At 41.9% G+C, this 25147-nt stretch overlaps 1 protein-coding gene across 5 annotated transcripts in view; it reads right to left on the bottom strand.

Moving 5' to 3' along the window:
* MAST4 (microtubule associated serine/threonine kinase family member 4) overlaps nucleotides 1-25147 on the bottom strand; it is a 354406-nt gene that overhangs the window by 258689 nt on the left and 70570 nt on the right. For 4 of the 5 annotated variants that reach the window (XM_064140713.1, XM_064140716.1, XM_064140714.1 and 1 more), the window contains exon 2: nucleotides 15961-16114. In XM_064140713.1, the coding sequence (XP_063996783.1) occupies nucleotides 15961-16114 (154 nt within the window). Of the gene's footprint in view, nucleotides 1-15960; nucleotides 16115-16646; nucleotides 16709-25147 lie in introns of those variants that run through there. The other variant, XM_064140715.1, reaches the window with a different exon arrangement.

Here is a 25147-nt window from a genome sequence, read left to right as displayed (position 1 = left end):
TCTCTCCAAGCTAGACTATAAACTACAATCACTGTAATACAACTCTGCAACAAGGCTCCTAAAATTCCAGCAAAGTCAAGATAGTTGCAAGCAAGACATCCTATAACTGATGGCAACACCAGCAAAATGTTTTGGCAACACTTCTTTTGTCAAGCACATACGTATTACACAAATCCCTGTTAGAACCCACTTGCAAAGCCACTGGGAAAATTACAATAAACAATTTCCAGTTTGACCACCATAGCATACCTTTAGTGCATGTTATCATCATAGGAATCAATACCTGAAAAACAATTGAGCTTTCCTCTGATCTTCAGAGCAAAGGAAAACGCAAGCAAGAAATAGGTCTTTTTTTCATGAAGCTTCTTTTAAAACCAAGAAAGAGCAAAACCCTAGTTAAGCAAAGCACTCTCTAGTAGAAACTGAAAATCGGTCTCAAAACCCATTGTCAGGCTCTTTTGAGACTGCACTAATTTTCATTTCAGGTTAATCCCACTGAACTTCCCAAGAAGAAAAAAATGAAAGACAAACATTTGTATTTTGTTCAGGAATCAATCCAGTTTTGTTTAAGTCTGATCCCAAGCCATAAAGGTTTGAACAAGTCAATGAAGTCCAGAAGAAAGGCATACTTATTTTTCCTTTTAAATGGGAGCCAGCTCCATAACATAGAGCTAGTATTGTCAGTCCTGTTCATGTCAGCCACTGTACAGAGTATAGCACTAAGTACCTCCCCATGAGCAGGGCTGTGCCGATGCAGAACATGTCTAATTCTTGTTATTCTTTGTCCTTTTCAGCCATCTATATTTTGCTTATTTTTTCTCTTGCTCAAATATCTGAAGTGTAAGGTGTTTTGGTACAGAAGAGAATCAGTTCTCGTCTTCACAACAACAAAATCTTGTTCCTTTAACTACAAGATTTTGTCTGACCAGCAAGAAAGCAAGTGTGGATTATTTCAGCATCAGAGACAGTGTATGCACAGGAAGAATTAATTTAACACTCCTTTATTTCTCTTGAACCCCTAGTGCAGCAGGACCTTGACCGCCTGGACAGATGGGCAGAGTCCAATGGGATGGCATTCAATAGCTCCAAGTGCAGGGTGCTGCACTTTGGCCACAACAACCCCATGCAGAGATACAGGCTGGGGTCGGAGTGGCTGGAGAGCAGCCCAACAGAGAGGGATCTGGGGGTACTGATTGATACCCGCCTGACCATGAGCCAGCAGTGTGCCCAGGTGGCCAAGAGAGCCAGTGGCATCCTGGCCTGCATCAGGAATGGTGTGGTCAGCAGGAGCAGGGAGGTCATTCTGCCCCTGTACTCTGCACTGGTCAGACCACACCTGGAGTACTGTGTTCAGTTCTGGGCCCCCCAGTTTAGGAGGGACATTGAGATGCTCGAGCATGTCCAGAGAAGGGCAACGAGGCTGGGGAGAGGCCTTGAGCACAGCCCTACGAGGAGAGGCTGAGGGAGCTGGGATTGTTTAGCCTGGAGAAGAGGAGGCTCAGGGGTGACCTTATTGCTGTCTACAACTACCTGAAGGGTGGTTGTGGCCAGGGGGAGGTTGCTCTCTTCTCTCAGGTGGCCAGCACCAGAACGAGAGGACACAGCCTCAAGCTGCGCCAGGGGAGATTTAGGCTTGAGGTGAGGAGAAAGTTCTTCACTGAGAGAGTCATTGGACACTGGAATGGGCTGCCTGGGGAGGTGGTGGAGTCGTCGTCCCTGGGGCAGTTCAAGGCAAGGTTGGATGTGGCACTTGGTGCCATGGTCTAGCCTTGGGCACTGTGGTAAAGGGTTGGACTTGATGATCTGTGAGGTCTCTTCCAACCTTGGTGATACTGTGATACTGTGAAATATTTTATGCAACATTGTAGGCTCTGTAGAGTAGCTAATAAGGCAGTCAACATGATCAAAACTGCCAATGAAAATAGGAGCACCATTGATGCTGGGATGACCTTTCCTATCACCCTTATCCCAAACAGGAGTATTGCTGGCACCACAGATTTCACAACATACTGAAATTAAAGCAATTGTAGCAGACTGTCTAGAACTGCAATTCTCCTTTTAGTTGTACACCCACATATCCTTTTAACCACAGATACAGCATATAACAAACATGCTTTCTATAGAAGCTAAAAAAGTAGCCATATCTTATGCAAAAACCTTTACATGGAGATCACAGTATCACAGTATCACCAAGGTTGGAAGAGACCTCACAGATCAAGTCCAACCCTTTACCACAGAGCTCAAGGTCAGACCATGGCACCAAGTGCCACGTCCAATCCTGCCTTGAACAGCCCCAGGGACAGCGACTCCACCACCTCCCCGGGCAGCCCATTCCAGTATCCAATGACTTTCTCAGTGAAGATACTACAAAGATACTACAAAGAGATTAGCAGTTACCACCAAGAATGCCAGTTGCAACAAATTATCTGGGAAATAACACCGTATTGTTAATACTGATTCTTAAAATAAGAAAAGTTGGAGGTAATGGAGCACCAACATTTCTTACAGAAAAAAAAAATTTCTTCCAAAGCTCTGTCCACTTTGAGGGATTAGGGTGCCCCTGCATTAAACCACCACACAATAAAGCAGTCCCTTCCCACAACAAGTTACACGGCAACTCTCCCTGGAGTCTTTCATTTAAAAGAACCAAAGTCAATCACCTCAGATTATCCACTCCTTTTTCTTCTTGTCATGATAGTACTCCTACAGCTTTTCCCTGCTAGTTTCATTCGAAATCGTATGCACTTTCTACCCCTCCTTTTTTAATAAGCCCTTAAATTTACACTTACAAATTTCCTTACTGATAAGTGATTTAAGTATCAGTATTACAAGTAAAACTTGAGCTGAAATGCATTATTGATTTTCACACTGCACTCATTTCTGCTGTCAGATTTAATGCTCCAAGCAGCTACTTTTCTGACTCATAAGGCTGCTCCCATGTGGACTTCACCTCAACTCCATGTCATCCCTTTCACCTTGGTATGGTATATTGGCCCATATAGAACATATAGATACTGCCAGTGTCCAGGGTAATCTCCAGTTAACAACAGACCACTGCCACACCAGCAGTAATTTTCTTAATATTTTCATCAGCTACTGACACAGGTGAGTTATTTACTGATACAAGTACTCCACTGCTGTCCCATTTGATCCCAAAATGGCCTTTGACTTCCTCCCATTCCTTCTGCAAAGGCTTCTGAAGTCACAACACTGATTGTACCCAATAGCACTTCTTGCCACACCTGAATGAACCCCTTGTTAGCCCAGCAGATGTATCAAAATGCATTTTGATGAAAGGTGACAAGCTGATTGCATATGGTAACACCTCAGCATTAATGGTGCATTACATAACTGTTGGTGGACATAGGGAGCACACTACTGGAGTTCAGTGTCATCTTCCCCTTGAAGATGGGACACAGTCTCAAGTTGTGCCAGGGTAGGTATAGGCTGGATGTTAGGAAGAAGTTCTTCACAGAGAGAGTGATTTCCCATTGGAATGGGCTGCCCAGGGAGGTGGTGGAGGCACCGTCCCTGGAGGTGTTGAAGAAAAGACTGGATGAGGCACTCAGTGCCATGGTCTAGTTGATTGGCTAGGGCTGGGTGATAGGTTGGACTCGATGATCTTGGAGGTCTCTTCCAACCTGGTTGATTCTATGATTCTATGATTCTATGATTCATCTTGTGTCTCATATGCCTTGGTTCCCTTATTGGTAGAAAGTCCAAACACACTCTGTGTTACTTCCTATTTCCATCACATTCAGTGTCTGGTATGCCCTACCATATAAGACCAAAACAGACTAATAAACCCACAAATACTTTTGCCTATAACTGCAATTGACTCCATTATAATTTCTCTTGTTACTGTATAAGAAGCCTTTGTAAAAAATCCAATTGCAGATTTTTCACTTTTTGATGTAGTACAAAATCTCCTCGAAGTGCTGTCTTGGTTCCACTTTCTAAAAATTAGATAAAGAAGTAGTTCCTAGTCATGCATGAAATAGCTGTGACCTACCATAGGCAAAAACCTTCAGGGGCAGATTATGATGTTTTAAAAAAAAAAACAATACATCTGTCTTTAAATTTCATCAGTATTGGCAAAACTAGAAAAGGAAGCAGATACATCTGGTTTTGGTCCAGAAACTAGCATGATGCAGGGCTAGATTCATACCCAAACTACATTTGCTGTTTGTTTGTTGTTTTTTTTTTTAAATTAACAATAAAACCTCCATTAACTACAAAGAGATACAGAATCAAGATTGTTTTTAAGCCAATTACCAAGAATAAGATGTCACACAGTTAAGTTTTCCTCCCAGAAATAAATATCATTTCCATGCCTGGAACAAGTTTCTCACTGAAAAACACCTAAACGACAATACAGAATTTTGCTCATATGAAAATTACCCTAATTTCTTCTGCTGAAAGACACTCACTGAAGTCAAATTTATTTTGATTATTTGCTATCTATTACTGAAGTACTGTGACAGCAATAAAATATTTGAAAGACATTTGGGATCAGCAGGAAATATCTCTATTTTTTTTTATTTATTTATTTGTGGCTGAGGGTGATGTTTGGATTTTGTGGGGTTTTTGCTTGATTGTTTCAGTTTGTTTTTTTTTTTTACTAAATTTTTCCATACCAAAAACCATAGAATCATAGAATCAACCAGGTTGGAAGAGATCTCCAAGATCATCCAGTCCAACCTAGCACCCAGCCCTAGCCAGTCAACTAGACCATGGCACTAAGTGCCTCATCCAGTCTTTTCTTCAACACCTCCAGGAATGATGACTCCACCACCTCCCTGGGCAGCCCATTCCAATGAACTACAGCAGTGTTAGCCAGTGGCACTGACATCGATGTGACAAAGCCCTACAGCATGAAGTTACCATTTACAATTCTGCTTTCCTGCCTCCCAACTCCACTGAATTACAACTCAGCAAAAAAAAAATTATTAGATATATCTTATTTTTCAATTACCTCAGAGTTGGGTATGCTCTGCTGCCTCCTTTTTATTCTTACGAACAAGTACAGCCTTTTCCCCACATTTCTGACACATAGGTCCTAAACTTACAAACTGAAGGTCCATTCTACAACACAATCCCAATACACAGATATTCCTGCTTCCCTTCCACTGTTGGGTTTTTTTTTCAGTTTACACCTGTTCTAAAAAAAAAATTGAAGATTCAGTTCTTAAACTCTGATAATAGAAGAACAGAAATTTAAGGGTCAGACTGAATGCTTCATGCTACCAAAAGCACATAAAAAGGGAGTAAATTTAAATCATGATAAGACAGTTGTGCTGTGCCTCCATTTAGTTAGTTAGTTTTGCAAATACGAGAGTCCTGCATACCAAAGCTCAGAGATAGCTCTTACCAGCAACTCTAAATAATGTCAGACATGGAAACAGTTTTGCCCAGAATACATATGCTCAGATTTTAAGAACTTTGGCAAACTGTTGCTCATTTCAACCACCATGTGAACAGATATTCTAGCTCGCTGCCAATATTCTTGGCAACTCTCTACCACCTCGACATTTGGTGTTTTCTGCATGAACTGATGTGGCAACATGCTGCTTTCTCCACAGTTCCTATTATGATTCATATTTTTGTTCCATGTATATGTTGCCATGCCACACAATTAAAGAAATCTGTAACTATGTGCTTTTCATCATTTTTTCAAAAAGTGGGGTTTCCTAACAGAAAAGCCTACTCCTGATTTCACTGGAAAACATCTATAAACCTTTCCACTGCTCTTCCCTCCTCTCAAACATTTCTCAAGCTGTATGTTCAACTTACGGTAAAGAATAAGTATTGGAGCAAGCAGGGACAATTTCCCCCTACATGTGGCCAGACCATCAGCTTCACAATATCCTTTCAAGAGAAACCATAACAAGAAAAGGGAAGACTTAAGCCTCTAGAACTATAAAAAATGCAGTCCTGATGTGCAATTATAACCTATCTAGAAATACAATACAGAGACAGGTTTGCACTAAGATCTCAGGTACCCGCAACAGTAGAACTACAGCCTCTCAGAGCTCAGATTTAGGTAATCAGCCAATTAAGCCCAAGCATTCAATTAAGCCCAGGCAAGTTCTTTCATGTGTGCTTCTACCAGTTACACTGCTAAGCATGGTTAAGCCAGCTAATTCTAAAGCTCTTGGGACATTTCTTAGGCAGCTACATCTCAACCTTCAGAAATTTGATATGCATATTCATTTTCTTCACATTTTTGCTTTTGTATGCATCCCAAAGAGGGTTAAACACTATTTCTCCACCCTTCAAAACAGGCAACTTGCAAATGTATCAGCTAATTAGGTACTATACTGCTACAGTGCACTTTGATCTCAAACAACAATCAACTTCTCATGTTCTGAAGATGTAAGAACAATTAAGCAGCATTTGAGAAGTTAAAGGCAAAATAATGAGACAGGAATACAGTATTTTCTGTTCTCATCTCAGACTTTTACATGATACAGACTCCAGACATGTCAAGAATATGGAAATTATGTTGCTAGGGAAGTAAAAGTCAGTTCAGCTATGCAAGTTGATTGAAGCCTTAAATCATGAAGCTAAGTGAAAATGACAAATGTAACTTATTGTTAAGTGAACCACCATTGCACCAATACCCATTTAAACATGCATATTTCGTAGCAGAATACATCTACTTAATCTGAAGAAGACAGCTTTATATTGCAAGCTTTAAAAAACCTCACGTTTTCACAGGTGTGTCATTATAGAATATCTGACTTCTCCCTATTTCTACTAATTCTGCAAGTTTTAACAAGTAGTACAGTACTTTAAGGCAGCTTTTGAGGAAGGCAGTGAAAAAGCTTCACAGGACATGCTCTGGCTAGGTAGTGCTACTGAACAAAGCATGCTGTGCCTGTCCTCACACACATCCAGCTGTTGACCATTCCTATCTTTTATACCCAGAAACTAAGTGGTAGCACTGGTGCTGGGCTAGCATTGGGTGTTGGTGAAAGCCCAAAGGGAGTTACAACTGCAAAGGCTCTCCAAACCCTGTACACCCAGTCCTGTCATGCATCACAAAGCCAAAACCATTTTGGAAACATACTTTATAGCTCTCACATAAGATGGGAAGAAAACATAGGAAATAAAATTTCCTATGGAAAGGCACATCTGACAGAGATTCAGTGCTGGCAGCCATGCTTCCACAGCCTTCTGCAGCACTCCAGCTTGCCCAGGAGTAGAAGCTGGGTCTGGGCAGGCAGAACGTGGCCAGCAAGTGATATCCCAGAGATGGCAGGGAGCAGCACATACATAATTAATTAGTCCTGCCGCCAGAAGTCCCGATCAACTTGGATGTAGTGCCCAGGAAAATGGAAACATTTCTCCCTTGTCTACTGGCCATCACTGGTAAAAATAACCTTTTTAAATGATACCCTCACAACAGTCACATCACAGTTATGATAAGGCATGTGTAGAATGGGGTGCCACCATTTCCAGAAATCCTGCCTGAATACCTGGTGGCCTCCTATGAACAGGTCACAACATTAACAGACAAGGGGTGAGCAACTGATGTCATTTACCTGGACCTGAGCATGGCCTCTGACACTGTCCCGCACCACGTCCTGGTCTCCAGGCTGGTGACACATGGGTTTGATGGGTGGACCACAAGATGGATAAAGAACTGGCTTGATGGCTGCACCCAAAGAGTGGCTGTCAACAGGTCCAAGTGGAGGCCAGTGACAAGTGGAGTCCCTCAGGAATCAGTCCTAGGACCAGTCTTGTTCAGCATCTTTGTTGGTGACATGGACAGTGGCACTGAGTGCACCCTCAGCAAGTTTGCTGACACCAAGCTGTGGTGCAGCAGATAGGCTGGAGGGCAGGGATGCCATCCAGAGAGACCTGGACAGACTAGAGAGGTGGGCACATGCCAACCTCATGAGTTTCAACAAGAGCAAGTGCAGTGTCCTGTATCTGCAGCCCAGAAAGCCAACCAGAGCCTGGGCTGCAGCAGGAGAAGTGTGGCCAGCGGGGCAAGGGAGGTGATTTGCCCCATCTGCGCAGCTCTGGTGAGACCCCACCTGGAGTACTGCATCCAGTTCTGGAGCCCCCATGACAAAAAGGATGTGGACATGCTGGAGCATGTCCAGAGAAGGGCCACGAGGATGAGCAGAGGGCTGGAGCACCTCTCCGCTATGAGGACAGACTGAAAGAGTTGGGGCTGTGCAGTCTGGAGAAAAGAAGGCTCCGAGGTGACCTTCTTGTGGCCTTCCAGTATCTGAAGGGGGCCCACAAAAAAGCTGGGCAGGGACTTTTTAGGCTCTTGGGGAATGACAGGACTAGGGGGAATGGAGCAAAGCTGGAGATGGGTAGGTTCAAACTGGATGTAAGAAGGAAGTTGTTCAGCATGAGAGTGGTGAGAGCCTGGAATGGGTTGCCCAGGGAGGTGGTTGAGGCCCCATGTCTGGAGGTGCTTAAATCCAGGCTGGATGAGCCTGTGGTCAGTCTGATCTATGGTAGGGTGTCCCTGCTCATGGCAGGGGGGTTGGAACTAGACGATCCTTGTGGTCCCTTCCAACCCTGACTGATTCTATGAAAAAGGTTTTAAGGTACAAGTTGGGTGATTTTTATGCTCAAATTTCCATTGTGTCAAATACACATCTTTGAGAGGCTTAATGAGCTAATATTTTCAACAATAATAATGGGGGAAGAAAAAAGGGTGGTTGGTTGTTTTTTTTTATTATAGAGTACCATGTTTGTGAAAACTCTGGATTTCTACTACCACCAACTGCTACCCTGTATGAAGAGGGAAAAGCACCCCTTCCAGATCCTGCCAGCACACACCAACCCACAGAGAACAGCTTGTTCTTCATGGCCCATAAAGCTGTTGATCTTTCTGCTAATTAGTGTTAGTAGCATGATGAATCTCTGATACAAAACCAGACTGAGAATCCCCAAATATATTTCAAATCAACCACATATTACTTATCTGGCAACAGTGAAACTGCTGAACGTATTCAGATGACTGATGACTCAGAGGTGGAAAGCTGATCAAAGCATAAATACAAGAGAAGAAAAATATGTGCACTCCAAGATTTCTTATTTTTTAGTCCTTCACTAGATCCTGAGGTAATGTCATTAAAGTTCTTTAAGATCTCTGGATTAAAGGTTCTATAAAATGAAATCTGTATGTATTATATCACCAATATCTGTAGGAGATCAGTTCAAGATTAGCATGATAATGGCCTTAGCACAATTACAGACAACCAGCCCAGCAGGAAGTTTGTTTCCAGGCAGTTATTGATACCAGGAGGTAACAAACTGTATTTATTTTTTTAATTATCTAATTGCAGAGCTTATCAGTGCAGTATAGAGACAACTGAGCTAGCTGCAGTGCTTTGCAAAACATAAACATCTCAGAAATACGCTCTCATACCTTTTAGAAGTAGAAAGGGAGATAACAATCTCCAAATGTGGCACCAGAACTGCTCAGGAGACTGAACAAAGCTGCATTGTACAGCACAGTGCAAACCGAGGAGCAGCAATGGAACATGAAAGCAAGACCAATTCGATTTGCTTGTCTGAGTGATTTGCCAGGTTAACCCCCTCTGTGGTAAAAGCTCATTTAATTTCTCAGCCTTTCATATTACTTTCTGCAATGGATTCTATTTAAGCATCTCTGAACACAGCAAACTAAAATCTGCAGACAATTTAAGCCAAAACCCCTCTGACTACACACAGTCCTTTGAAGTTTGTGCAGATCAAGAAAAGCAGCCACCACAGAAAAGCAGCTTTTTAATTAAACATCTTTACTCCTGATTAGAAACAAGGTTTAAAGCCCGAGTCTGTGCACTGTTAGGAATCCTTAAGAAGGCAGTCTAAGGCTAGGGTGAGGGGCATTTAAATACTCGTGCATTCAGAGAAGCCCACATGCCTGCACTTAGTTCCCAGTCTGTTCAGCACTTGTCCGATGGCCTGGCGGTCAGAGGGCAGCAGAGTTCTTCGAAGCAGTGATCTTTCTCACTGTATTTGACCTGAGCTATAAAACAACTCCATCTCAGCTTTGCAACAGGATTTATTCTGCACAAGGATTAAGTTTTACACCATCTACGGCACAAGCAGAACATCTAAAACTCCAGTTTACTTCCCAGCTTGTTGCTAGCACTGTTAGAGGAATGCATGCATGCAGGGAAGGAGAGTGCTGGAGAGAAGTAAGATACAGAAGCAATGAAAGAGGAGAAAGGCAAACACTGACCAGTTTGTAAGTGGTTTTGCTGACCAAGATTTTATAACCCTTTGGAAACACACTACAAATTAAAAGAGATACTGGTTTTAAATCACATTCAAACACTTTCACTCTGAAGTTGATTTATCTCACAAATGCTAATGCTTAGACACCTCTATTGTGAAACACTGGTTTTCATCCTTTCTGTGAAGCAGTATTGCTAGCATTTCACAAGTAAAAGTACTAAAGTAGATTGTTTACACTAACAGCAGTCCACACACAATAAAGTCTTCTTCCACACTGAGGATGAAGATTAAGATTAGTAAAACCAAGGCATTAATTAGACTGAAGTGACTTTTCCAAAATATAATAGCATGGTATCTCTTGCAAGGAGTATTACTTTATTTTACTGGACAAATTTATTTGAAAGCAGTGGTTCCCTAGTAATGTTCACCAGGAATCAACAGTAGATTTATTCTCAAAATCATAGATTTAATTTTCTTCAACTCCAAAGTATGGTTGCTACATTGCTTAAAACTGGACAATTCACGGGGTTGGGGGGGGAGAGGAAGTGACACCACCCACAACAAGAAGTGGATTCCAATTTCCCTGAAGCTGTGTGGAATGAAAGTTCACTTTCTATCCCACTTCTCCAAGTTTCCAAACTTACATTCCTACATAAGGAGTTTTGTAATTCACATTAATCAGCTCAGATTAGTTCAGAGTAGTAGGTTCTCTGTAATTCTTCAGGTTTAGTTTCATTAAATATACTGCAGCAGTGTGGATTTTCCTCCTTCTTTTGTCATGCACAATATTACTCCTCCTGGCAAAGCCAAATAAACTTATTTATTTGGGGTCTATGACCAGAGATAAACCCCCTGTTTCTTTACCTCTACTAGTTTTCAGTCCTTGAGGATTTGAACTATCTCGGTTTACATAAACGAGATACCTTTTGTTTGTTTGTTTTTATTGCCAGTACTACTTACCCTCTGTGGCTCAACAATAACGTGTTTTTAACAGTAAAGGCAAGGTCAAAGTAAGACAGAAAACACAATGCAGTTTCTAACATTTGAAGAGAACAACAAGATCAGAGAATGTTAGGGGTTGGGAAGGGACCTCCATAGATCATTGAGTCCAAAGCCCCCTGCCAGAGTAGGAGCATGGAATCTAGCACAGGTTGCACAGGAGTGCACCCAGACGGGTCTTGAAAATGCCCAGAGAAGGGGACTCTGGGCAGCCTGTTCCAGTGCTTTGTGACCCTTACAGTAAAGAAGTTTTTCCTCACAGTGAGTTGGAACTTCCTGTGCTGTAGTTTATACCCATTACCCCTTACCTGGTCACAGGGCACAACTGAGAAGAGTCTGTCCCCTGTCTCTTGACACCCAGCCCTCAGATAGTTATAAACACTGATTGGATCACCTCTAAATCGTCTCTTCACCAGAGCAAAAAGCCTCAGCTCCCTTAGCCTCTATTCATAAGGCTCCAGTCCCTTAATCATCTTCGTAGCCCTCTGTTGGATTCTCTCAAGTAGATCCTTGTCCTTCCTGAACTGGGGACCCCAAAACTGAACAGAATATTCCAGATGAGGTCTTACCAGGGCAGAGCAGAGGGACAAGCATTAACATAGGAATACTCTGCAAATCTGTAAGCCAGGAGTCTTCTCTTTGGCATTATTTACTAACATTTAATGTATTTCTAAGAGTTTAGCAAAGGCAACATTTTCAAACAACAGAGGCAGAGACCCTTAAACAATGTCAAAAATACTTTTGTGAACTATTTTCCAGTGGACTGAGAGCCACCGTTAAAATGTCAAAAATAACAAAACTGAAGTGAGAAACAGAAGATAAAAAGAAGAGAGTCATCAGGGTAAAGTGATATTAAAGATCAAATATTTATGCAAATGATAGGTCTCCAAGTTTTTTCCACTTTGGGCCATGAATATGTTTTCATGTCAGAAATATCAAGAATCAAACAGAAGTCAGAGAAGGGATGTTTGAAAATAGAAGCAATCACAAACCAAGGACATATTCGCTCACTCACTTTAAAAGAAGGCCTTCTCCCTTTGCTTTTTCTTTTCCTGAAATGATGCTGTGATGATTCTAGTATCTTCAATCCAGAATAGCAACCATTAAAGAAACTTATAAAAAAACCCACACACACCCCCAAAAAAAAAATAAAAAACACACAAAAATAAACCCAAAAACACCTCAAAAACTTAATTATGCTAAAGAACACAGGTAAATACAAGAGCAAGGTAATGCTGAAATTATGAAACTTTTCTGATTTCTGAGCCCTTTAAACAATTCTAGGAAATAGTTCTGTATCCACAGTTGCTTATTTAAACTATTTTGGCTTTTTAAATCCTGAAAAAAATATCAAGAACCTTCTGTCATCAGAATGATTTTGATTAATTTAATCAGTATCAGGAAAGCTTTTAAGATATTGAACTATTTTAAGATAGCAAAGCCTCTGGGTATTCAGGTTCATTTAAAGTGCACTACATTAATAAAGCAGTTTAACAGGCCCCATGCCTGGAGGTGTTTAAGACCAGGCAGGACGGGGCTCTGTCCAGCCTGATCTAGGGTAGGGTGTCCCTGCCCATGGCAGGGAGGTTGGAACTAGATGATGCTTGGGTCCCTTCCAATCCTGACTGATTCTGTGATTCTATGATTCAACATCATTGCACACTGTATTCCCAAATCCTGACATGAAACCCTGCACAACATATTGAAAGTACACAAAAAGCACATCCATTTTCATTTAGAGAGGCCTCAAGCAACAATTCAGGACTAAAGATCAGAGATTACAGCAGCAGAGTGCATTTCCTTAGTTTGGTTTTGATTAGGCTGTCTTCTCCCAGTCTATATCAGCAGGGATTATTAGGGAAAGTTTTATTTTTTAAAGACTACTACCCAACTTCACAGTTAAAAACAAAATTAAAAATCCACATCAGCTCTTGATGAAATATAAAGCAATGTGCTGACAATTTGTTTCAGTAAAGCAGTAACTTGAGCTACACTTCAAGTTTTAGAGTAGTGATACCTCACAGAAACCACAGTTCACTGATATGGTTAGTAAAATTGACAGTTCCAACTACTTCAAGTCACTCAGGTTCCACAAAAGCCCACACAGGTCACAAATACTCTTATACTATTTCTGAAATCTTCATAATCCAACTCTGGATAGTATTTGAAACAGCAGATCTTATCTTAGTGAGACCAAAAATCACAGCAACAATTATGCGTTCATATGGCTCAAGAAGTTCCCGTAGTAGTACCTATCTTTCCTTCAGATAAAGTATGAGACAATTTAATTTTGTAAGTGAAAAATAAAAATAATCAGGTTACCTGCCTGGTGAATGTGGGGCAGGCTGTGGATGTAGTCTACCTGGACTTCAGCAAAGCCTTTGACACTGTCTGCCACAACAAACTCCTAGCCAAGCTGGCAGCTCATGGTTTGGACAGATTCATTCTGATATGGGTCAAGAACTGGCTGGATGGCAGAGCCCAGAGAGTGGTGGTGAATGGTGCCACATCCAGTTGGCATCTGTCACTAGTGGTGTTCCCCAAGGATCAGTGCTGGGTCCAGTCCTGTTCAATATCTTTATTGATGATCTGGATGAGGGGATTGAGTCCAGCATCAGTAAGTTTGCAGATGAAACCAAGCTAGGAGCAGGTGTGGATCTGTTGGAAGGTAGGAGAGCCCTGCAGAGGGACCTGGACAGGCTGGATGGGTGGACAGAGGCCAATGGGATGAGATCTAACAAGGCCAAGTGCAGGGTTCTGCACTTTGGCCACAACAACCCCAAGCAGCACTACAGGCTGGGGACAGAGTGGCTGGAGAGCAGCCAGGAAGAAAGGGACCTGGGGGTACTGGTAGATAGTAGCTGAAGATGAGCCAGCAGTGTGCCCAGGTGGCCAAGAGAGCCAATGGCATCCTGGCCTGCATCAGGAACAGTGTGGCCAGTTGGACAAGGGAGGTTATTCTGCCCCTGTACTCAGCACTGGTCAGGCCACACCTTGAGTACTGTGTCAACTTCTGGGCCCCTCAATTCAAGAGAGATGTTGAGATGCTGGAATGTGTCCAGAGAAGGGCAACAAAGCTGGTGAGAGGCCTGAAACACAAACCCTATGAGGAGAGGCTGAGGGAGTTGGGGCTGTTTAGCCTGGAGAAGAGGAGGCTCAGGGGTGACCTCATTGCTGTCTACAACCACCTGAAGGGACATTGTAGCCAGGTGGGGGGTGGCCTCTTCTCCCAGACAACCAGCAATAGAACAAGGGGACACAGTCTCAAGTTGTGCCAGGGTAGGTATAGGCTGGATATTAGGAGGAAGTTCTTGCCAGAGAGAGTGATTTCCCATTGGAATGGGCTGCCCAGGGAGGTGGTGGAGGCACTGTCCCTGGAGGTGTTGAAGAAAAGATTGGATGAGGCACTTAGTGCCATGCTCTAGTTGACTGGAGAGGGCTGGGTGCTAGGTTGGCCTGGATGATCTTGGAGGTCTCTTCCAACCCGGATAATTCTATGATTCTATGATTCTGTGATTTATAAGATTTGTCACTCCTTAGAGTCAATTCTAAGCAACTGATTACAAAGAGAAGTACTGCAATAGCTTCTTAGAGAAGAACAGAATTTAGTGACAGAAGACAGTTACATCTCAAGTAAAGGCCAACTCAGCTCTCTAGTTTGAATTTCACCTGATATCAAACGGGCATCACCTGAATAGATTAAAAAAAACATGTTGAGTCCCCTTTTTACTAAAATCACTGAAATCTATTGTCTTTCTCTTCAGTTACTTAATATTTTGCTCTTCAGAATATCTTCAAACTGTTTGAAATTGTGCTCTTCAAGAATATATTTCATTGTCAAATTCTAGTGAATTAAAGAGAATCTTCTTCTTTAACTATACTAAGTGCCACAACTTCTCCCAATGTTTTCACATTCATTTCACTCCACAGTCAAAAACACTTTTCAGTGACTGCTGATGCTATCCAGCTCCCAGCATACAAACATGATTTCAGCATCTGACATCTTCCACAGGTGCTGTCATTCTTAAGGATGCCTCAGCGCTCCTCAAGCTTCCTGCTACTTTGGCATGCCTCTGTGGAGGAGAAGTCGGAGTCCATGGCCAGTGGCTATCTGTAATGCCCCCCCTCCCTTGCAATGACTTCACCAGATTAATGAAGCCAAACTGCTTTTTCTTTAAAGGTATCAAATCTAAAGGAGGCATCTGTGCACTTAGGCTTCTTGAGGAAACAAGATGTATGTGATCCCATGATGAATGTATGCAAGCCTGTCTCAAATAACCCTTAAGTCACCAAACGAAGCCCTCAAGATAAATGCCACAATCCTGAAATTTTCAAATTTTTCAAGAAATAAGTCATTTTCCAGCCATATGCTTGGCCACCTATCAGCACTCCAGGGAAGTAGAGCCTGAAACATGAGCTCACCTCACTGACAATGGGGGAGTGTGTGTGGAAGGGACTTTATGAAATTCCAGGTGGATCTCACACTTCTGCCAAGGAGTTCAAACACAAGGCAAACTCTGGGAGTCAAGGCATCATCAGCTCATTGGAATGGGCTGCCCAGGGAGGTGGTGGAGGCACTGTCCCTGGGGGCCTTCAAGAAAAGACTGGATGAGGCACTTAGTGCCATGGTCTAGTTGATTGGTTAGGGCTGGGTGATAGGTTGGACTGGATGATCTTGGAGGTCTCTTCCAACCTGGTTGATTCTATGATTCTATGATTCTATGATCACATGCATCCCAAACTTACCTGTCATTGCTCCTCCAAGGCTACCTCTTCTGAGCTGTCTCCCATCTTCACTCAGCTGTCTCTTAAATTTAGAAGACTTTCCAGGGCTAGAAGATACTTCAGGACTGCTGGTTTTTCGAGAAGGCATAGGTGGAGGGGACAATATATGATCAAGCTGCAAAGAAACAGAGGAGAAAATACGTATATATGTAACATTTAAATGCTTACCTTCATTGGAAAGAGACCTTTACCAAAAGATTATGACAGGCTTTGTAAGAGTTTTTACAAAGATTAAGATCTCTTAAGGTAAGTAAATTTTGCAAGCTGGCTGCATAAGAAAGCCACCCTCCTCTCTCATGGCTCACACCACCTCCCATCACGCTCCCAAACAGGCTGCATTTTTTGCAGGGGTCTCATTTCAAGGCACAAGGGATCAGACTTCATCTTATTCCACCTCCCATAAAGCAGTCTTCTTGCAGCTATGAATGAACTGTCCTTGCAACCTGTGTGACCTGCTCTGGCCAACGTTCTTCCTCGGCCATTTCTCCATTGCTTCATGTGAGCAGTCACTAGATGGCATTGTACTATCAACAAACGTAAACTCCTGCCCAGCCTAGGGAAGTACTGCCAATTCTCAACGCCAGTGCAAACAAACAAAAATAAGTCCAATTCATCTGTTTCTAAAACAGGTATTCATTCACACTGACTTTGGATGAAGTGTAAATCTTCAAGTTCTCTCTTGTCACCATCCTTGCACGTCTGTCCTGGAGTCCGGTATACCCCTAAATTGCTCTCCCTCCGTGGCTTGAAATGGGAGAGGAAAAGCCGCCTGGTTCCCCTCCCCGCCCCGCCTCGCCTGCCCCGCAGGTGTGAAGGGGGTGAGCAAAGGGGTCCTGCCCGCACGAGGAGTGCCCCGTGCAGTGCCCGCGCTGGGATCGGGCTGGGATTGGCTGTGCCCTTTCGCGCCTAAGGTGCGGTAACTCTGCCCTTTGTCTAGAGAGGGTATAAATATTGGGGGCTTCCCGCCTTTGGGGGTTCCCGCCTTGGAGTTCGTCCCCACTTGGAGTTCGTTCCTGCCTGGACGTTCCTGCTTGCCTGAGAGTTCTCCCCCACTCTCGCCTGGCCTCGATACAGAAAGAGCTTCAAGGACTGCTTCACCCATTGACACCTTTGTAAGCCTAACGACTCTTAACGACCCTCCTGCAGCTGCTGAAAGGGAACGAGAGGGACAGACCACACGAGGAAGCCAGCCTGATCGTGAGTTATTTTGGCTCAGCTTTATTAGTAAGAAAACGCTATTAATAGCTAAAGCCTTTTCCAACTTCTGACTTCCAAAATAGTCATATTATCGATGGCATCCCTGTAGATATTCTCAAGCAACTGAATCTGTTAATTAAACTAAATCAATCTTTGTATATATAGTTTTGGGGGCAGGTTTTGGGAAAATAAAATAACTCTTATTTTTGTATAAAAATTCCTGCCTCGGCCACATTAATTCCCTGCCTCCACAACAACGTCTTAGCCCTCCAGTTTTGACAATGCATTTATGGTTTCTGTATTTGATGACATTCACGAAAATGAAGTGAAAAGCAAGTAAGCAAATACAGGTGAAGGAAGATTGAGCAGGTGTAGTAAAGCAGAAATAATTTCACAAGCACCCTTCTTAAACTGGCGCAGTTGCATGGTGTCTCTTACAAACCACTCAAACAATTTTCCTGCAACAGTCAAACTGATTCTTTGCATGATTTCTTAGGAAGCCCAAGCACATGACTGCTAAGTTTTCACAGTCCGTGTGCTAAGCTGCATCAGGCAGACAATCTACATACTTCCTGCACACCTGACTGCTTCATTCTCTCTGTTCACTGAAAGAAAGGAGTCAAGGTCACCACAGCCACTAATGAAGATGCACGGTGAAGCCCATTTTGCTAACAGTTATACTATAGCAAAGTCCTGTATGCTCTACAAAGCATTTTGAATGCTGTGTTCAGTCTTTTGAAGGTTTTCAAATGATATTTGCATTTTATTGGAAGTGCGTACAGATACACAGTTCTAAAGCACCAAGAAACAGTGATTTCTGAATCCATTTCTTCAGCATTTTAAGATTTACCCATATTCACAACAAAGTAACTGATGAACTCAAACAACTTCCTCAGCTGAAAGATTTGGGGGGGCACAAAAAATAATTTAATTAACAATTGTTACCATTTATCTTTTAAAAACACAGGTACATCACAAATATTTCTGTTTCAAACTGCTAACATACTCCACAAGGTGAATCAGTTAAAAGAAGGGAAATTAGTGACAACAGCCATCTTCCAGGGAATATTATTTTGAGAATCTTCCATGTAAGTCTGTAAGCAAATACCTGAAAACTGCTCACTGACTGACAAACAGCAAAAAATGTTCAATGCTGCATTCCAAGCATCTGATAACATGAACTGTCAAGGCTTTTGGCGAGTTACTGGCAAGAATTCATTCACTCTTTAAAAACAAGTTCAACTTCAACGTAATTAACCACATTTTAAATCTCCTTTTAGTGGCATAATGTTCATTAGAACTTTAAACAAGAAAAAAAATTAGTAATAAAAGTAATATACCAATGAATGCCCTAAGTTCTCTGCACATTAGTGCTTATGTCAACACAGCAAAATGTCTCACATCCATCTGGGAAGGATTAATAAACTGCATCAGCTGAGGTTGGGAGGTGATCTGCTGAAGAGCAGCCCTGTGGAGAGGGACCTGTGGAGTCCTGGTGGATAACAAGTTAACTATAACAAAAGCAATGTGCCTTTGTGGCCAAGGCCAGTGGGATCTTGGAGAGCACTAAGAGTGTGTTCAGCAGATCAAGGGAGGTTCTCCTTCCCCTCTACTCTGCCTTGGCCAGATCTCATCTTGAATACTGCATTCAGTTTTGGGCTCCCCAGTTTAAGAGGGACAGGGATCTGCTGGAGAGGGTCCAGCAGAAGGCTACAAGGACGATTAGAGGACTGGAGCACTACCCGCATGGCTGCTCAAGTTACTCACACTACATATGGACTTGTGCATTCCACAACATACAGCCTGATTACAAAATTCATTATTTCCAGTTAAGCTGTGCTCCTTTTCCACTGCTTTCAGGGTTTCAGAGGAAAGTTCAAGGTGGAGCTATAGCATGGAGCAGCACAGTACTATCCAGGTCCTCAGCTTACATTTAAGATGCTTTTTGAAACTGACAAGTTTAGAAAAGTCTGGTGTTTGATAACTAAGACACCTTAAATATCAGCCTTCATTAGCTCATCTTTTTAATGGCAGTGCTCTACCAGCAGTCTCCTGAATAGGTACCTCCTTGTTCCAAAGTGACTCCACCTACAACTAGGCTTTCAGTTATATACAATTCCAGCATCAACTCTGGGTACACAAGATCTCAACAATACAAACTTCAAGGACTTGCATGCTAATGGAGAAGGAGACACCACACAGCCAAGGATTTGGTCTCAGCCACAGGGCCAGAAGCTGCCAGCTAGTAAGAAGTCATCTTGTTCCCATATGAACAGGCCATGTCTCAGGTTCTACATACGGAGGTTCTTAGGAACAGGACTGGGGAGGAAATAAAGGGAGGAGAAAGGAGGAAGACATTCTTTCCACCAACACTTTTCAGAATTATATCCTCAATTTGAAAGTCCATGTGCCATCCTTCAAGAATTAATTGCAATTGCTGAAGTTTTGCATTTTCAAACATAACAGCATGAAGTTCAGATTATGTTGAAGGAGAACAAGATTTAAATACATTGATATAACAAAACAAAAATAATCGTTCTTGCACAGGACAAATTAAGGATCAAAATACCATATTAGGGCTCTCTATGTTTTTATTAGGGGCAGAAGTTCATTTCAATATAGGAATAGTCAGATTTTAGTAGATGATATATCAATCTGTCAGCTGGATGTAGAAAATCATATCTCATCACCTGAAGCAACTATACCTAAAGACGTTATATGCTCTATCACTACAAAGAAACAATATGGGAAGATGAGATTTAACGTTTCTGTATTGATGGCCAACTCTGGCTGTAGAGAAACAATCACACTTCCATCAGCAAAGTATTTCTGGAAGCTATCCAAAGGCTCACCTTTGCTTTCAAAGGCAAAATAAGATTGATGGCACATACAGTGTGTGTTTGAAAGGAATCTCTACACTGTAACTACTGTTGTAGCTGATTAAGAACAGACAAGGACACAACCCTTTAACAGTCTACATAACAACTCAGGATGCTGGGGAATTATGAAGAAAATGCACAGCAGAAATAGTCAGGCTTGCAAGATCCCTCTGAATAAGTTCTTGTGCTACTTACAAAGAACAGGTAGCTGAATGAACTGATTTGACAGAGGTTTTTTAAATCCTATTCAGACCTTGCTCCAAGCAAAAACCTGTGCAGCAGATGAAGAGGCTTTCTATTCCTAATAAAATAGCTTTCCACTCCTGCTAGGCACAGCATTGAAGTCCAAGTGAGTGAAACCAAGAGAGAACCTTTTATTAGGTCCTGCTTCCTTGAACAGCTGATTCTGAAGCATAACATGGTGTAAGTAGGTCATAATAAAACCTATGAAAAGTTGTTAATACTTATTTGAAAGACCTCTTGGAAATGTGAACATGATGAGAGTTCAGGCTGCATGTCTTATCAGGCACAAACTAGACACTGCCATCCACAAGACAACAGAGGAAGCAAACTGAGGAATGAGGGTTGTTGAAATCCTAGCAGAGATATTCTAAATATTTTACTCAAGCTGCTTCTACTCAGAACATCACTTAGTTTTACCCAGCCACAGTCACCACTCTGGTGATGATTTACTTCAAGCTTACTAGCTATACAGGCATATGTCAAAGCTGGATGACATATGAGTGCAACAGGACAATCAGGGTCTGGTGGATTTTTTTTTTTTTTTAGATGAAACTTGCTTGAAAGCAAGTTGAAACAAATGAAATAGCTGTAACCTTGCAGGCAGTTTTCCACAGACAAACACCTATGTTTTACTTTGAGGTTTTGGCTACCACATGCTCTGCCTACTGTCTTACTACTGCACTCAGGTTACGAGCACACACCTCTCTCACCATGGCCTTTACTAAGGAGTCAGTGATTTAAGCAGCAATGGGATAACAAAGGACAGTCTTTCCTTTGTCCATGGAACTGTAGGGCAAGGAAATAAAGTAGTTTTAAATTTACTCCAGAAAGTCACTACTTCAAGGATTTAAATCAGACTAAATATATGAAAACAAGTGTATTGAGTTGTCCTGTATCCATAGGACAAAGGGAGTCCAGTTAGCCAGCTCAGAGGGATTTTTAATCAGCACACATCTCACCACCAGTCTCTGCTGTTAATATTCACAATGCATGGACAGTTAACTTATGTAAAAATGCTCCCTCCCCCAACATTAAATACTGAATAATTCCTTTCCAGCAAAGGCACTTTGAAAGACAAAAAACACAGGGCAAACTCCAAGCTATGAAGAACAGAATATTCTACAAAATTAATTTATTCCAGTCTATTTTTTCAATACATTTCATTAAAAAATCTGCCTGTTTGTGTTGTAGTATGACTACATTCTATGGAAGCACTATTAAATTTAGGATATAACAGCTTTCACAAAATCCTATTCTCTTCCCTCCCATGAACCTTACAAAGGGGAACAGAAGACATCATCATTACAGGATAATGTCTTAGAAATTACATGAAACAGAATCGTTGGACTGGATGATCTTGGAGGTCTCTTCCAACCTGGTTGATTCTATGATTCTATGATTCTGCATGTAGACTGAAAGATCCTATAGAAACATGGACAGAATGTGAGTAACAGTCTCCTCCAACTGCACAGAAATTTCCCTTAGGGAATCAGGACAATCAATTCATCCTTAAACATACGTACATATATATATATATATATATATATATATATATATATATATATACACATATACATACATAATAGGCATTAATTTTCCGTGAATAAAATACAGTATGGAAAATTATTTTCACACTGTACTAGCCACAGACTTTTAACAGCTCACCTGTTCAGAAAGGAGCTGTCTACCACTGTGTGTTTATTCTACAGCTAGAGTGTGTTCTCTGCTTGATAATTATATCATCAAGTAGTCCCATCAAGTACATCAGCCCATATGGCCTTATGAAAATTAAGGACATGACAACCAGCTCAAAATAAGACCTAGCATCAGTGTTCAGATGTACAATTTGAGTGGAGTACATAATGAGGCATGAGGCAGCCGGAAAGAAAATAATGGATTTTAGGAGAGGCAATCTATGGTATAAGAAAGGGAATGGAGATAAGATAACACAATTACACTGATAACACCATGGTAAGAGAAATAAACTATTCTGAGCTGCTGAGATTTATTGTAACATGCAGTGGCTTTTTTAAAACAAAAACTGAAATTAAATGGGAACACATATGCTCAGTTTCAACTTTTCTTGAAACACACATTATGGTGTTATTGTCCAAAATACTTCACTCTCTACATCCCCTCATCACTCCACAGGCAATATTCCTACTTCTCACAGAAAATGAAAAATACACTTCAAGTAGCAGTCTTTAAAATACAAACAAAGATGTTCCCTTAAGCGTTTTCATTTCTTCCTCTAGAATGCTGCACAACACCACTTTACTTCAGGTCATTGGTGCATACACAACGAATACTGGTTTCCATAAAAAGGCTGTGCATTGCTGCCCAGTTTAAGCCTCACCCAGACAAGCACCAATCCAAAAGAGGTAGTTCACCTGAAAACTCACACTTACAGTGCACAAAAGCAGAAAATACCCACCATTCTTCTAGTGCTTTGCTTTTTTCAACATTAGCACCAGAATTCCCAAGATAAAATTCTACTAATGAGTATGTGGTCACCAAATATGCTGAATCACATCGTACCTATCCAGAAATTTAAACAGTAACAGAAAGCTCCAGTCCCATTCAGGCAGAACTACAGGAGCCTATCTGGCAGTGAAAAGACCTTTAATTGTTCAGTAACATGGCTTCATAAACCTAACAAAACTCTCTCTGCATATCCAGCTATAAGGTATGCCAGAAGCAAGGCTGCTTTAAGACTGCCATTTAAGACTCAGCACTAGCTCAACAGCAACTGACCATTTGTAGCAGTGCAAACTGCTAGAAATGTAAACCTGATCCTTCCTATTTAGCAAGACCTGGACAGACTGGAAAGTTGGACAGATGTGAACCTCATGAAGTTCAACAAGGACAGGTGTAGAGTCCTGCACCTAGGGAGTAATAATCCATCATTACAGGTTAGGAGTTGACCTGCTAGAAAGCAGCTCTGCAGAGAAAGACCTGGGAGTCCTAACAGACAGCAAAGTCACCATAGTCAGCAATGTACCCTTTTAGCCAAGAAGGCCAATGGTATCCTGGAATGCATTATAAAAAGCAGGTCAAGGAAGACTTTTGTCCCACTCTGCTCTGCCCTAGGGTGGCTAAACCTGGAGTCCTTGTGTCCAGTTCTGGGATCTCCAGCTCAAGGCAGACAGGCAGTTACTGGAGAGAATCCAACATAGGCCTACAATTTGGCTACTGGAAAATGTCTCATGAGAAGCTAAGAGACCTGGAGCTCTTCAGCCTGCAGAAGACTGAGAGGAGATCTTATAAATGCATGTAAATGCCTAAAGAGTGGAAGTCATGAGGATGGGGCTTGGCTCTTCTCACTGGTGGCCAGTGACAGGACAAAGGGCAATGAGTGCAAACCAGAACACAGGAGGCTTTAGTAGCACTTACAGAAAAATCTCTTTGAGTGGGACACAGGACTGGAACAGGCGGCACAGAAAGGTTGCGGAGTGTCCTTCTCTAGAGACATTCAAAACTCAGCTGGGCACATTCCTACACAAGCTGATCTAGGCGTATCTGTGTCAGCAGGGATGTTGTACTAGATGATCCCCAGAGGTCTCTTCCAACTCCTACTACTAACTGATTATATGGTTATTTACACTGGGTTCCTCTCAGCATGCTACCTTTCTGCCTGGCTCCTTTGTGAGCACTTTAAGCATGGATGATGAAATACAACAGCCCAGCAAATAACCTTGTGAGGCAAACTATACAAACTACTTCAACCAGGGAAAAGGGAGAAGCATTTTCTTATCACTATTCTCCCTAAGTCTAATTCAATTTGGCACAGATACAGGAGTCTTGATTAGCTGCACTGACAGAGCAACACTGAATATAATCTTATTGATGGGTAGAATTGTGTCTTCCAAAAGCCAAAGACAGCTTAGAATTTGTTAAAATAGATAATTTAGCTAATTAAGAGCATAATGCAATTTAGCTCCTTCAAATACTTAAAAAGAATTCAGTAGAATCAAATTAGACTTCATGAGGAGACACTACAATGAAATAGTGTAGATTTTCAAGAGATTTGTCTTCCAATACTATCACAAGCAGAGGTGAAAATAAATTTCCAACATATCCTGTAGTAACTCACATCTGCGAGGAGGAAGCTACATTGCTTTTGGGCACTGCAAGATCAGCTTTGGAAGGATCCCACCCTGGGATGCACTACTGAGCAATCTAGGGGTTCACAGAAGTCTCCATGAACCTGCATCAAACCCAACAGCTGAACAAGACTGCTAGGAGTTCCAGTTGAATTAGCTGACTGTTGGAATAGCCTACATAGCCTTTGCTGGCAAGCAGTATTAACTCACCTCAGTTTTGAGTAGTGCTTAGATAATTGTGAAATTGTCCTGAATAGTCACAGCTCTTAGAGTAACCTCTGCTTTGCAGAACAGAGAATCACACACAGTCTACATCCACACAGAGACAAAATGAAACATTTATCCTAAAACTAGCACCACTTCCAAGATGGCAAAGGTAATGAAGGCAAAGAGCGGATATCAGAGAAGTCTTACCATGCCACGCGGATTTCACTGCATCAGGAAACATCCCATTCCTTGCCTCCTATTTTATCACAGCTTCTTGAAAACAAGGAGAGACTTTGTTCCCACCACCACCCTCCAGTCAAGCAGGAATACGATTACTCATTCTATACTTCTTAAGTTCAGTATTGCCTTTCCATTTCTGCTCCACAGGAAGGACCCTTCCTCAGCTTGGTGTACTGTTTGAGGCTACCTGGATATTTTAATGACAGAAATTAGATCATTGGCTGTGAAAATAAAATAATAATGATGTCTACATCACTCACAGGTTCTGCTGAGAGACAT

This window comes from Pogoniulus pusillus, chromosome Z (genome assembly GCF_015220805.1).
Source record: "Pogoniulus pusillus isolate bPogPus1 chromosome Z, bPogPus1.pri, whole genome shotgun sequence".
NCBI lineage: Eukaryota > Metazoa > Chordata > Aves > Piciformes > Lybiidae > Pogoniulus > Pogoniulus pusillus.
Note: the sequence above shows the minus strand (reverse complement) of the source record. Positions and strands in the feature narration are given on the sequence as shown.